Source organism: Oncorhynchus gorbuscha, linkage group LG11 (assembly GCF_021184085.1).
Source record: "Oncorhynchus gorbuscha isolate QuinsamMale2020 ecotype Even-year linkage group LG11, OgorEven_v1.0, whole genome shotgun sequence".
NCBI classification, from domain to species: Eukaryota; Metazoa; Chordata; class Actinopteri; order Salmoniformes; family Salmonidae; genus Oncorhynchus; species Oncorhynchus gorbuscha.
In genome coordinates this window covers 60,125,237-60,138,051 of record NC_060183.1, presented here as the reverse complement: position 1 = coordinate 60,138,051, position 12,815 = coordinate 60,125,237, and the positions used below count along the sequence as shown (strand labels likewise).

The 12,815-nt window shown below is 45.2% G+C and overlaps 1 protein-coding gene across 10 annotated transcripts in view; it reads left to right on the top strand.

Moving 5' to 3' along the window:
- Nucleotides 1-12,815, top strand: part of LOC124049043 (voltage-dependent N-type calcium channel subunit alpha-1B-like) — a 232,521-nt gene that overhangs the window by 190,150 nt on the left and 29,556 nt on the right. For 8 of the 10 annotated variants that reach the window (XR_006841351.1, XM_046370344.1, XM_046370342.1 and 5 more), the window contains 7 exons: nucleotides 33-234; nucleotides 1,245-1,409; nucleotides 5,920-6,030; nucleotides 8,450-8,533; nucleotides 10,485-10,487; nucleotides 10,687-10,803; nucleotides 11,608-11,673. Coding sequence is in view for 9 of the 10 variants with exons in the window: in XM_046370344.1 (XP_046226300.1) it covers nucleotides 33-234; nucleotides 1,245-1,409; nucleotides 5,920-6,030; nucleotides 8,450-8,533; nucleotides 10,485-10,487; nucleotides 10,687-10,803; nucleotides 11,608-11,673 (748 nt within the window). In the remaining variant the exon portion in view is untranslated. The remainder of the gene's footprint in view (nucleotides 1-32; nucleotides 235-1,244; nucleotides 1,410-5,919; nucleotides 6,031-8,449; nucleotides 8,534-10,484; nucleotides 10,488-10,686; nucleotides 10,804-11,607; nucleotides 11,674-12,815) is intronic. The other 2 variants (XM_046370347.1, XM_046370340.1) reach the window with 1 other exon arrangement.

Sequence of the window (12,815 nt, the reverse complement as noted above, 5' to 3'; positions counted from 1 at the left end):
AGTGACCCTCTGTGTTTACCTGTTTTCTCCAGGGTCCTAAAGCATTCTGTGGATGCCACCTATGAGGATGAGGGTCCCAGCCCAGGCTTCCGTATGGAGACCTCTATCTTCTATGTGGTCTACTTTGTGGTCTTTCCCTTCTTCTTTGTCAACATCTTTGTGGCTTTGATCATCATCACCTTCCAGGAGCAGGGAGACAAGGCCATGTCAGAGTGTAGTCTGGAGAAGAACGAGGTACACAAACACACACAAACAGACACACACACACACACACACACACAAACCTTCCAAGAGCCGGGAGACAAGGCCATGTCAGAGTGTAGTCTGGAGAAGAACGAGGTACACAAACACACACAAACAGACACACACACACACACACACAAACCTTCCAAGAGCCGGGAGACAAGGCCATGTCAGAGTGTAGTCTGGAGAAGAACGAGGTACACAAACACACACAAACAGACACACACACAAACCTTCCAAGAGCCGGGAGACAAGGCCATGTCAGAGTGTAGTCTGGAGAAGAACGAGGTACAGTATGCTGTCTGAACACACGCTGGACCACAGAGATAGAGAGATACACACGCACACAAACACACACTCACACATACACAAGCAGAGAGACAAATACACAGAGAACAGACACACTCTCACCTAGTTGTCTGGCACCCAGTAGAAGATAACTGCACCAACAATTATTAACACAAGGCCAAGTCATTTCTGCCTCTCCTCTGTTAAAACCGTCCCAGTGTTGGATCTCTCAACACTGCACCTGTGGATATATTTCAGTTGATTTCCTTGCTAGCCTGTTGTTTCCCTCAGAAGGCATCAACACAAAAGAACAGCAACCCTCAGGAGAAGCAACCAGCCCAGTGTAGTCCATCCAGCTGTATCTTCATTTCCTACATCACTGAGGTTCACTCTACAGTATGTCCCAAATGGCACCCTATTCCCTTTTATGGCGCACTACTTTCGACCAGAGCCCATTGGGCTCAAAAGCAGTGCACTATGTAGGGACTATTAAACCCTCCTGGAAACTGTTATGTTGCACGCCAGCACTTATCAGACGTTAGTTCAGCCTTTGATGTTTTTCATTTCATTGAACTTTGGTCCTTTTTTATGTTTATAATCAGTGTTTGAACAATATCAGATATGATTAGGGGGATGAGTGAGTGAGTTTGACAAACTCACCTCATCCCTCTCCCTCCCTCCCTCCCTCCCTCCCTCCCCCTCCTCCAACACAGAGAGCTTGTATCGACTTTGCCATCAACGCTAAGCCTCTGACGCGCTACATGCCAGCAGACAAGCAGTCGTTCCAGTATAAGATGTGGCAGTTTGTGGTGTCGCCGCCCTTTGAGTACTCCATCATGACCATGATCGCACTCAACACTGTGGTGCTGATGATGAAGGTCAGTGATGCTTCCCACACACCATCGGCAATGTGTCCATTGTAGAAACAATGGTCCCGTTCCAGGCTGTATACATTAAAGACGTATGCCAGATCTCAGAATGCCTGGATAACTGTACACATCAAATGATATTGCAATTGGATGCCCCTCTGCACAGTCAATAATGTCGCACACAACCATTGGTTGATGCAATTTTATTGTCTGCTATGATGTCAGCCTGCAACGCAACCTATAACTGGATATAAGCATTGCAAGTTGCCCTTGATCACTGACAGAGCATTTGTCATAAAATGGGAAATCTGATCCTAGATCTGTTATAAGGGGAATTTCTACCTTGAGTGGGATAACTTTGGGACAGGGTTTTGGCACAGGTAATCAGTATAATTTGGATGGATACATTGAACGTATCCGTTGTTGATGTATAAGCAGCCTCTCTGTTGCTTTGACCTTAACCACATGGTTGATCCATTTGGCTTATCTCCAGGTATTGACCTTTACAGGTCTGTCAGACTGAGGGATAGGGCTGTTGCGGTGTCCATATTACCACCAAACTGGTAGCCATGAATCATGACCACAGTAAAAATCCACGGACTACCAGGCCATCAGGGCCTTTTGGCCTGGTAGTCAGGGCTCTGTCGTTTCTCCATCAGGTCCTAATGGCCTGGTAGTCAGGGCTCTGTCGTTTCTCCATCAGGTCCTAATGGCCTTAGGGCTCTGTTGTTTCTCCATCAGGTCCTAATGGCCTGGAAGTCAGGGCTCTATCGTTTCTCCATCAGGTCCTAATGGCCTCAGGGCTCTGTCGTTTCTCCATCAGGTCCTAATGGCCTGGAAGTCAGGGCTCTATCGTTTCTCCATCAGGTCCTAATGGCCTCAGGGCTCTGTCGTTTCTCCAACAGGTCCTAATGGCCTGGTAGTCTGGGCTCTATCGTTTCTCCATCAGGTCCTAATGGCCTTAGGGCTCTGTCGTTTCTCTATCAGGTCCTAATGGCCTCAGGGCTCTGTTGTTTCTCCATCAGGTCCTAATGGCCTGGTAGTCAGGGCTCTATCGTTTCTCCATCAGGTCCTATTGGCCTGGTAGTCAGTGCTCTGTCGTTTCTCCATCAGGTCCTAATGGCCTGGTAGTCAGGGCTCTGTCGTTTCTCCATCAGGTCCTAATGGCCTGGTAGTCAGGGCTCTATCGTTTCTCCATCAGGTCCTAATGGCCTCAGGGCTCTGTTGTTTCTCCATCAGGTCCTAATGGCCTAGTAGTCAGGGCTTTGTAATTTCTCCATCAGGTCCTAATGGCCTGGTAGTCAGGGCTCTATCGTTTCTCCATCAGGTCCTAATGGCCTGGTAGTCAGGGCTCTATCGTTTCTCCATCAGGTCCTAATGGCCTGGTAGTCAGGGCTCTATCGTTTCTCCGTCAGGTCCTAATGGCCTTAGGGCTCTGTTGTTTCTCCATCAGGTCCTAATGGCCTGGAAGTCAGGGCTCTATCGTTTCTCCATCAGGTCCTAATGGCCTCAGGGCTCTGTCGTTTCTCCATCAGGTCCTAATGGCCTGGAAGTCAGGGCTCTATCGTTTCTCCATCAGGTCCTAATGGCCTCAGGGCTCTGTCGTTTCTCCAACAGGTCCTAATGGCCTGGTAGTCTGGGCTCTATCGTTTCTCCATCAGGTCCTAATGGCCTTAGGGCTCTGTCGTTTCTCTATCAGGTCCTAATGGCCTCAGGGCTCTGTTGTTTCTCCATCAGGTCCTATTGGCCTGGTAGTCAGTGCTCTGTCGTTTCTCCATCAGGTCCTAATGGCCTGGTAGTCAGGGCTCTGTCGTTTCTCCATCAGGTCCTAATGGCCTGGTAGTCAGGGCTCTATCGTTTCTCCATCAGGTCCTAATGGCCTCAGGGCTCTGTTGTTTCTCCATCAGGTCCTAATGGCCTAGTAGTCAGGGCTTTGTAATTTCTCCATCAGGTCCTAATGGCCTGGTAGTCAGGGCTCTATCGTTTCTCCATCAGGTCCTAATGGCCTGGTAGTCAGGGCTCTATCGTTTCTCCATCAGGTCCTAATGGCCTGGTAGTCAGGGCTCTATCGTTTCTCCGTCAGGTCCTAATGGCCTGGTAGTCAGGGCTCTATCGTTTCTCCATCAGGTCCTAATGGCCTGGTAGTCAGGGCTCTATCGTTTCTCCGTCAGGTCCTAATGGCCTGGTAGTCAGGGCTCTATCGTTTCTCCGTCAGGTCCTAATGGCCTGGTAGTCAGGGCTCTATCGTTTCTCCGTCAGGTCCTAATGGCCTGGTAGTCAGGGCTCTATCGTTTCTCCATCAGGTCCTAATGGCCTGGTAGTCAGGGCTCTGTCGTTTCTCCGTCAGGTCCTAATGGCCTGGTAGTCAGGGCTCTCCATCAGGTCCTAATGGCCTGGTAGTCAGGGCTCTATCGTTTCTCCATCAGGTCCTAATGGCCTGGTAGTCAGGGCTCTGTCGTTTCTCCATCAGGTCCTAATGGCCTGGTAGTCAGGGCTCTGTTGTTTCTCCATCAGGTCCTAATGGCCTGGTAGTCAGGGCTCTGTTGTTTCTCCATCAGGTCCTAATGGCCTGGTAGTCAGGGCTCTGTTGTTTCTCCATCAGGTCCTAATGGCCTGGTAGTCAGGGCTCTGTTGTTTCTCCATCAGGTCCTAATGGCCTGGTAGTCAGGGCTCTGTTGTTTCTCCATCAGGTCCTAATGGCCTGGTAGTCAGGGCTCTGTTGTTTCCCCATCAGGTCCTAATGGCCTGGTAGTCAGGGCTCTATGTTTCTCCATCAGGTCCTAATGGCCTGGTAGTCAGGGCTCTATCGTTTCTCCATCAGGTCCTAATGGCCTGGTAGTCAGGGCTCTGTCGTTTCTCCGTCAGGTCCTAATGGCCTGGTAGTCAGGGCTCTATCGTTTCTCCGTCAGGTCCTAATGGCCTGGTAGTCAGGGCTCTATCGTTTCTCCGTCAGGTCCTAATGGCCTGGTAGTCAGGGCTCTATCGTTTCTCCGTCAGGTCCTAATGGCCTGGTAGTCAGGGCTCTATCGTTTCTCCATCAGGTCCTAATGGCCTGGTAGTCAGGGCTCTGTTGTCTCTCTAACCATTCTGATGTCAATGGAAATGCAATGGAAAATCACAAACACTTTTCATCAAAACGGTGTAGTGCTTTTAAAACCTCACTGTGAATATCAATTTGAAGAAAGAAGTTCAACAGCAGGTTGCGACTGAGTGTAAAACATGGTTGTTGTGGATGTTGTTTCAAAGCCTAACACAACAAAATGGACAACGCTTTCTACGGTGATGATTCATTCAAAACACCCGTACACATATAAGAGCTTATGCATAGGCTTATGATGAATAAATCTGAATGAAAATGATGATTGTGCCGTGATACAATACATAGCCTATCACATATTCACCATGGCAGAAAACACAACACAAAACTGTTTTAAGATGTCTGGTGCATAATTGGTCTAGACTATACCCCAAAATGAAACACATTTGAGTAATAGCCTTTGAGTGTAGACTGTATTATTATGCATAATGGATGGACTGGTTACCTTATGTTATGCTCCAAACGTTCTATCTATGAGTCTGGGTGAGAGCCCTAGGCGATGATGTTGGTTCATTGATTGAAGGGGAAAGTGCTCCATTCCCTATTCAAGTGCATACAGATGACATGCCTTTTCCCCTGGCCCTGTTCCTACCCATTTCATAATGGGCCATTCTAAATCTAAACTCATTTTTACATATTAAAGACAAGATTAAATAAAGAATAGTCTGATGGGTGAAAATATGATCGCTTGATCTGAGAACAGCTGTACAGCCTGAGGCAAGGAACAGACTCCGCATTAATAGCCTATAGTCACATCATGCAGCCCATATATGTTTTGATTTATAACACATTCTATGGTTTGTATCATTCAAAACTTAAATGGCCAAATAACTCAAAATAACTATTTTTCAAATGATCACTTTTGCGCACAACTTCATTTTTCCTGGAATGGGAACGATATCCTTTCTATTTTATTCTGCTAAGTTCAATGATATTCTTCTTACTATAAGATCATGTAATATAAAATAATGGCACAGGACTTGTCACATAACAGCCAGATAACGTACAGTAGGCCAACTCATAATCTGTTCTTCTGAAATACGTTTTCTTCATATGTTTCTTTAGACCTGATTAAAATAAATAATGGATTTATTGTGGTGTATGTTTGTTTACTAAATGTGTTTGTTAATTACAGGTCAATTAATTAGGGACGGGGTGTTTTACACACACACGGACGGACGGACGGACGGACACACACACACACGGACGGACACAAACACACACACGTACGGACACACACACACGCACGCACGGACGGATGAAAAAAGAGGGGAAGGATAACTTTAACAAGTATTACAATGGTCTGTCAGTCTGACATTGGAAATGGACATGCCCATTATCATTTCCTCATGTTCAGTGGGAATGAATGTTGACCTCTGACATCTTCCCGACCTTTGCCTGACTTCTGACCTCTGCCTTCAGTTTCACGGTGCTCCGGAGATGTATGAGGCCATGCTGAAGCACCTGAACATTGTGTTCACAGCTCTCTTCACACTAGAGTGCATCCTCAAGATCATCGCTTTCGGACCACTGGTGAGTCTCCATACATTACAGCACATGGTCACTATCTATCTAAGCATTTAGGAAAATAGACTGTAGACTAATTTTGGAATCACTCAAGTTGTCTTTTTGTGGAAAATACAGTTCAAGTCAGAAGTACACTTAGGTTGGAGTCATTAAAACCACTCCACAAATTTCTTGTTAAAACAAACTAAACTTTTGGCAAGTCGGTTAGGAAATCTACTGTGTGCATGACACAAGTACCTTTTCCAACAATTGTTTACAGACAGATTATTTCACTTCTAATTCACTGTATCACAATTCCAGTTGGTCAGAAGTTTACAAACTTTTAAATTGACTGTGCCTTTAAACAGCTTGGGAAATTCCAGAAAATGATGTCACGGCTTTAGAAGCTTCTGATAGGCTAATTGACATTTTGAGTCAATTTGAGGTGTACCTGTGGATGTATTTCAAGGTCTACCTTCAAACTCAGTTCCTCTTTGTTTGATATCATGGGAAAATCAAAATAAATCAGCCAAGACCGCTCAGGAAGGAAACGTGTTCTGTTTCCTAGAGATGAACGAAAAGTGCAAATCAATCCCAGAACAACAGCAAAGGACCTTGTGAAGATGCTGGAGAAAACAGGTACAAAAGTATCTATATCCACAGTAAAACGAGTCCTATATTGACAACTTGAAAGGCCGCTCATCAAGGAAGAAGCCACGGCTCCAAAACCCCCATAAAAACCCCAGACTACGGTTTGCAACTGCACATGGGGACAAAGACCGTACCTTTTGGAGAAATGTCCTCTGGTCTGATGAAACAAAAATAGATCTGTTTGGCCATATTGACCATCGTGATGTTTGGAGGAAAAAGGGGGAGGCTTGCAAGCCGAAGAAAACCAACCCAACCGTCTAGCATGGGGGTGGCAGCATCATGTTGTGGGGGTGGCAGCATCATGTTGTGGGGGTGGCAGCATCATGTTGTGGGGGTGCTTTGCTGCATTAGGGACTGGTGCACTTCACAAAACAGATGGCATCTTGAGGGAGGAAAATTATGTGAATATATTGAAGCAACATCTCAAGACATCAGTCAGGAAGTTCTAAAGTTGTGGCAAAATGGCTTAAGGACAACAAAGTCAAGGTATTGGAGTGGCCATCACAAAGCCCTGATATCAATCCTATAGAACATTTGTGAGAGGAACTGAAAAAGCATATGCGAGCAAGGAGGCCTACAAACCTGACTCGGTTACACCAGCTCTGTCAGGAGGAATGGGCCAAAATACTCCCAACTTATTGTGGGAAGCTTGAGGAAGGCTACCCGAAATGTGTGACCCAAGTTAAACATTTTCATGTCAATGCTACCAAATACTAATTGAGTGTATGTAAACTTCTGACCCACTGGAAATGTGATGAAAGAAATAAAAGTTTAAATCAATCCTTCTCTCTACTATTATTCTGACATTTCACATTCTTAAAATAAAGTGGTGATCCTAACTGACCTAAGACAGGGCATTTTTTCTAGGATTAAATGTCAGAAATGGCTAAAAACTGAGTTTAAATGTATTTGGCTAATGTGTATGTAAACTTCCGACTTCAACTGTAGATGACTGTGTACCAGGGTGGGGAAGAGAGACGGAGAAACTGAGCCAGAGATAGAGAAAGTGGGATATCAGGACAGAGACTGATAAAGAGCCTTTGTGAAAACATTGGAAGGTTAATGGATGGCCAGGGGTAGTTTGGATGAGGGTAGGCTGACAAGCCTTCAGCAAGAGCCACCGGGAGGTGAGGTGTGTGTTGGGGATGATACAACAGCTTAAGTTGAGGGGATGAGGGTGGGAAGGTAAAGCAGTGGGATTGAAGGATGGAGGAATACATCTCCCAGGCAGTGCCGGGCCACCTGGCCCCTCTGCGCGGCTATTCATCTCCAGATTCATTCACAGTTCATCCCCAGGCTCATTTGTCAAATGGGTTTTTTTCACACGCCAATTACCTCCACCTGTTCAGCAGTTAGCCCAGATGGATGGGCCTCTCGCTCTCTCGCACTTGCTCTCTCTTGCTCCCTCTCTCTCTGGGCGCCTATGTAGTTTCAAATTGCTATGCTCCCCAGGAGGAGCGTATGCTCACTGCCATGCCACCTGACAGATTCACCTGTCTGTCTTAGGTCTATGCCGCTGTTTAGAATCTCCGAGTGTGTGTGTCTGGGAGTGAGTGACACTCTGTAGGCTATATATTGGATGGCCTTTTAATGAAACTCAAAGCAACTCATTAAAAGCTGCCTCATTTGAGGAGCTTAGAAGACATGCTCTGTAGAGTGTGGCCTGAGGAAAGCATTTAAAGAGCAAGGGTTTGGTACCAATCACAATAAAACCTCTATCCCTCTCCCTCCCCTCTCTCTCACCCGCTCTCCCTCTATTTCTCTCTTTTTCTTCCTCTCTCTTTCTCTGTTGCAGAATTACTTGAAGGCAGCTTGGAACGTGTTTGACTTTGTGACAGTATTGGGGAGTATCACAGACATCTTGGTCACAGAGATTAAGGTAAGTGCTGCTTCAGTACAGTGTGCCCATACAACTTATTTTATGGCAAATATAAACTCAGAAAAAAATAAATGTCCTCTCACTGTCAACTGCATTTATTTTCAGCAAACTTAACATGTGTAAACATGTGTATGAAAATAACAAGATTCAACAACTGAGACATAAACTGAACAAGTTCCACAGACATGTGACTAACAGAAACTCAACAAAGGGGTGGGTCAAAATCAAAAGTAACAGTCAGTATCTGGTGTGGCCACCAGCTGCATTAAGTACTGTAGTGCATCTCCTCCTCATGGACTGCACCAGATTTGCCAGTTCTTGCTCTGAGATGTTACCCCACTCTTCCATTAAGACACCTGGGGGGAATGGCCCTAGCCCTCACCCTCTAATCCAACAGGTCCCAGACTTTCTCAATGGGATTGAGATCCGGGCTCTTCGCTGGCCATGGCAGAACACTGACATTCCTGTCTTGCAGGAAACCATGCACAGAACGAGCAGTATGGCTGGTGGCATTATCATGCTGAAGGGTCATGTCAGGATGAGCCTGCAGGAAGAGTACCACATGAGGGAGGAGGATGTCTTCCCTGTAACGCACAGCGTTGAGATTGCCTGCAATGACAACAAGCTCAGTCCGATGATGCTGTGACACACCAACCCAGACCATGACGGACCCTCCACCTCCAAATCGATCCCTCTCCAGAGTACAGGCCTCGGTGTAACACTTATTCCTTCGACGATAAACGTGAATACGACCATCACCCCTGGTGAGACAAAACCGCGACTCGTCAGTGAAGAGCACTTTTTTCCAGTCCTGTCTGGTCCAGTGATGGTAGGTTTCTGCCCATCGGCGACGTTGTTGCCGGTGATGTCTGGTGAGGACCTGCCTTACAACAGGTCTACAAGCCCTCAGTCCAGCCTCTCAGCCTATTGCGGACAGTCTGAGCACTGATGGAGGGATTGAAGTGGTTCCTGGTGTAACTCCGGCAGTTGTTGTTGCCATCCTGTACCTGACTCGCAGGTGTGATGTTCGGATGTACCGATCCTGTGCAGGTGTTACACTTGGTCTACCACTGCGAGGACGATCAGCTGTCCGTCCTCTCTCCCTGTAGCGCTGTCTTAGGCGTCTCACAGTACGGACATTGAAATGTATTGCCCTGACAACATTGGCAGTCCTCATGCCTCCAAGCAGCATGCCAAAGGCACGTTCAGAGTCAGTAGAAAGGCCTCTTTAGTTTCCTAAGTTTTCATAACTGTGACCTTAATTGCCTACTGTCTGTAAGCTGTTAGTGTCTTAACGACCTTTCCACAGGTGCATGTTCATTAATTGTTTATGGTTCATTGAACATGCATGGAAAACAGTGTTTAAACCCTTTACAATGAAGATATGTGAAGTTATTTGGATTTTTACTAATTATCTTTGAAAGACAGGGTCCTGAAAAAGGGACGTTTCTTTGTTTGCTGACTTTATATGGCAATTTACAAAATGCATCGGCACATAGCGATTCTCCTATATGCAGTCGTGCTTATATGTCTTCACTCATACTACATTTACTCCTTGAATGAGGTTTAACCAAGTTACATTACTGTTGGTGAGGTAATCAGAAGAACCCACCAGCATATCCTTCTGCTTTAGAGAGCTACTGGAGATGGCTGAGAGCTCTGTCTCCTTCTGGATAGATTAGTATGTAGCTGGGGGACAGACCGGAGTGGGAGGCAGAGGGGGATCAGGAAAAGCATCTGTGCAGATTGCAGCACAGTACCACTGTAGTCCGTTTACTACGTAACTCTCTTTGTGGATGAAATTTCCCTTTGTGTGGGATTTCTCTCCCCGTGACAGTCTTTTTCTTCTCTCGCTCTCTGGTTTTCTATCTTTCTCTCACTGTGTTTCCATCTTCTGCTATTTCTTTGCTGGTGCCTGTGCTCCCTCTGTGACACTATGGACCCTCTCTAGACGGTAAGTGTCTTGTTCCCGTTGCTTTTGACCATTCCCTTGGCAGCCACTCTAAATCATACATAAATGGATAGGTAGATACTCTTCACTGAAATGGTACCACTGCTTCACTGAGCCCCCTTGTTAACCTAAACCATTCTGAGTGGAACCCAAATCTGATCCAAGAACAGTTGTTTGAATTCCAGTGTGTCTCCTCCTGCAGGACAAGCTGATCAATCTGAGTTTCTTGAGGCTGTTCAGGGCGGCCAGGCTCATCAAGCTGCTGAGGCAGGGCTACACCATTCGCATCCTGCTATGGACCTTTGTCCAGTCCTTCAAGGTGATTCACTGACCCCTCACCTCTGACCCTTGACCCTGATGTTTGAACCCTGCCTACTCAACATGGACTCTTGATTTGAGAGTTACATGGTATTCATCTGATCAGTAGTGAATTTAATGAATGTAGGCTGATTCATTATTTTGTAATAACTGTAAGCATATAGATTGAACTGTAAGGGGGGAGATAAGGAAATAAAACGAGGACATCTTTCTTTTTGTATACTTAAAGGGATACTTAGTGATTTTGGCAATGAGGCCCTATATCTACTTCATCAGATGAACTCGCAGATACCATTTAAATGTGTCTGTGTCCAGTATGAAGGAAGTTAGAGGTAGTTTCGGGAGCCAATGCTAACCAGCATTAGCACAATGACTGGAAGTCTACAGATATCTGCTAGCACCCATAGGCTTCCAGTCATTGTGCTAACGCAAGCCAAATTCCCAAAGTATCCCTTTAATGGCATTTGAAGTGATATTGATGTTTATTTGGAGTCTTAGAGAAGTGGTTTGTTCTGTGGAGCTTTCGTCGTAGAGAGAACAAGGACATTGCCAAGAATAGTTAATTTGATAGCAGGTTAAATGTGGGGTGGTGAGAGCTTTTAAGCCCAAATGAAAATGGATAGTTGCTGCAGGATGTTAAAAGGTAGCTCATTATTTCTGATTAATGTGTACCCTTCCCTGGGATATATGTGATTAAGGAAATCAACCCCGCGGGTCACGTTGGCTGCTCTGCTCCATAAATAAGACTATTAAACCTTACTGTGCTGTTAACTTCTCGGTGCGTGTGTGTATTTTCTATTTCCAGGCCCTACCTTACGTCTGCCTCCTCATCGCTATGCTCTTCTTCATCTACGCCATCATCGGCATGCAGGTGAGTCATACCACACACACGTCCAGTGACAATAACTATGCTATACTATGTTATATATCATAATGAGAATGTCAACAGCTTATCCTCTATGGGAGATGGTTAAACATGTGGCAGCAAATCTGATCAATTGTATGCACATTGGAGGTGCTTGCCATCCACTAGATTAGCATGGCATTATAAATCAATGGTAATTGTGTCTTCTTGTAAAAGAGCCCTCATTTAATCATCGATGCTGTATAATGAGATGCTGTATAATGAGATGCTGTATAATGACAAAAGGGCGCCCAGAGGGAGGGGTGGATCAGGACACCACACTGTGAGTGACAAACTTCATATCCCAATTAAACAGGGAGCCAAAAGAAGCTTATCTGGCTCTTTGTTATCATCAGGACTATCTGTGTGTCCCAAATGGCACGCTATCCCCATATAGTGGCTTTTTTCAAAAGTAGTGCACTATATAGGGAATATCAACATTTGTGTGCCATTTGGATGTACCCTATAAGTGTGAACGTGGGCAGAATACAGGGTCTCACCATGTCATTCAATTCTATTGTTATTAGATTATAAAGATTTCTAGATAGCTACAGTGAACTCCAAAAGTATTAGGACAGTGAACTATGTTTTAGCTCTGTACTACAGCAGTTTGGATGTGGAGCAGACTGTCAGCTTTACTTTGAGGGTATTTTCATCCATATCGGGTGAACCGTTTAGAAATGACAGTACATTTTGTATAATGCCCCCATTTTAGGGACCAAAAGTATTGGGACAAATTTACTTACAGTTGAGGTCGGAAGTTTACATACACTTAGGTTGGAGTCATTAAAACTCATTTTTCAACCACTCCACAAATGTCTTGTTAATAACAAACTATAGTTTTGGCAAGTCGGATAGGACATCTACTTTGTGCATGACAAAAGTAATTTTTCCAAGAATTGTTTACAGACAGATTTTTTCACATCTAATTCACTGTATCACAATTCCAGTGGGTCAGAAGTTTACATACACTAAGTTGACTGTGCCTTTAAACAGCTTGGAAAATTCCAGAAAATCAGGGATTTAGATGCTTCTGATAGGCTAATTGACATAATTTGAGTCAATTGGAGGTGTACCTGTGGATGCATTTCAAGGCATACCTTCAAACT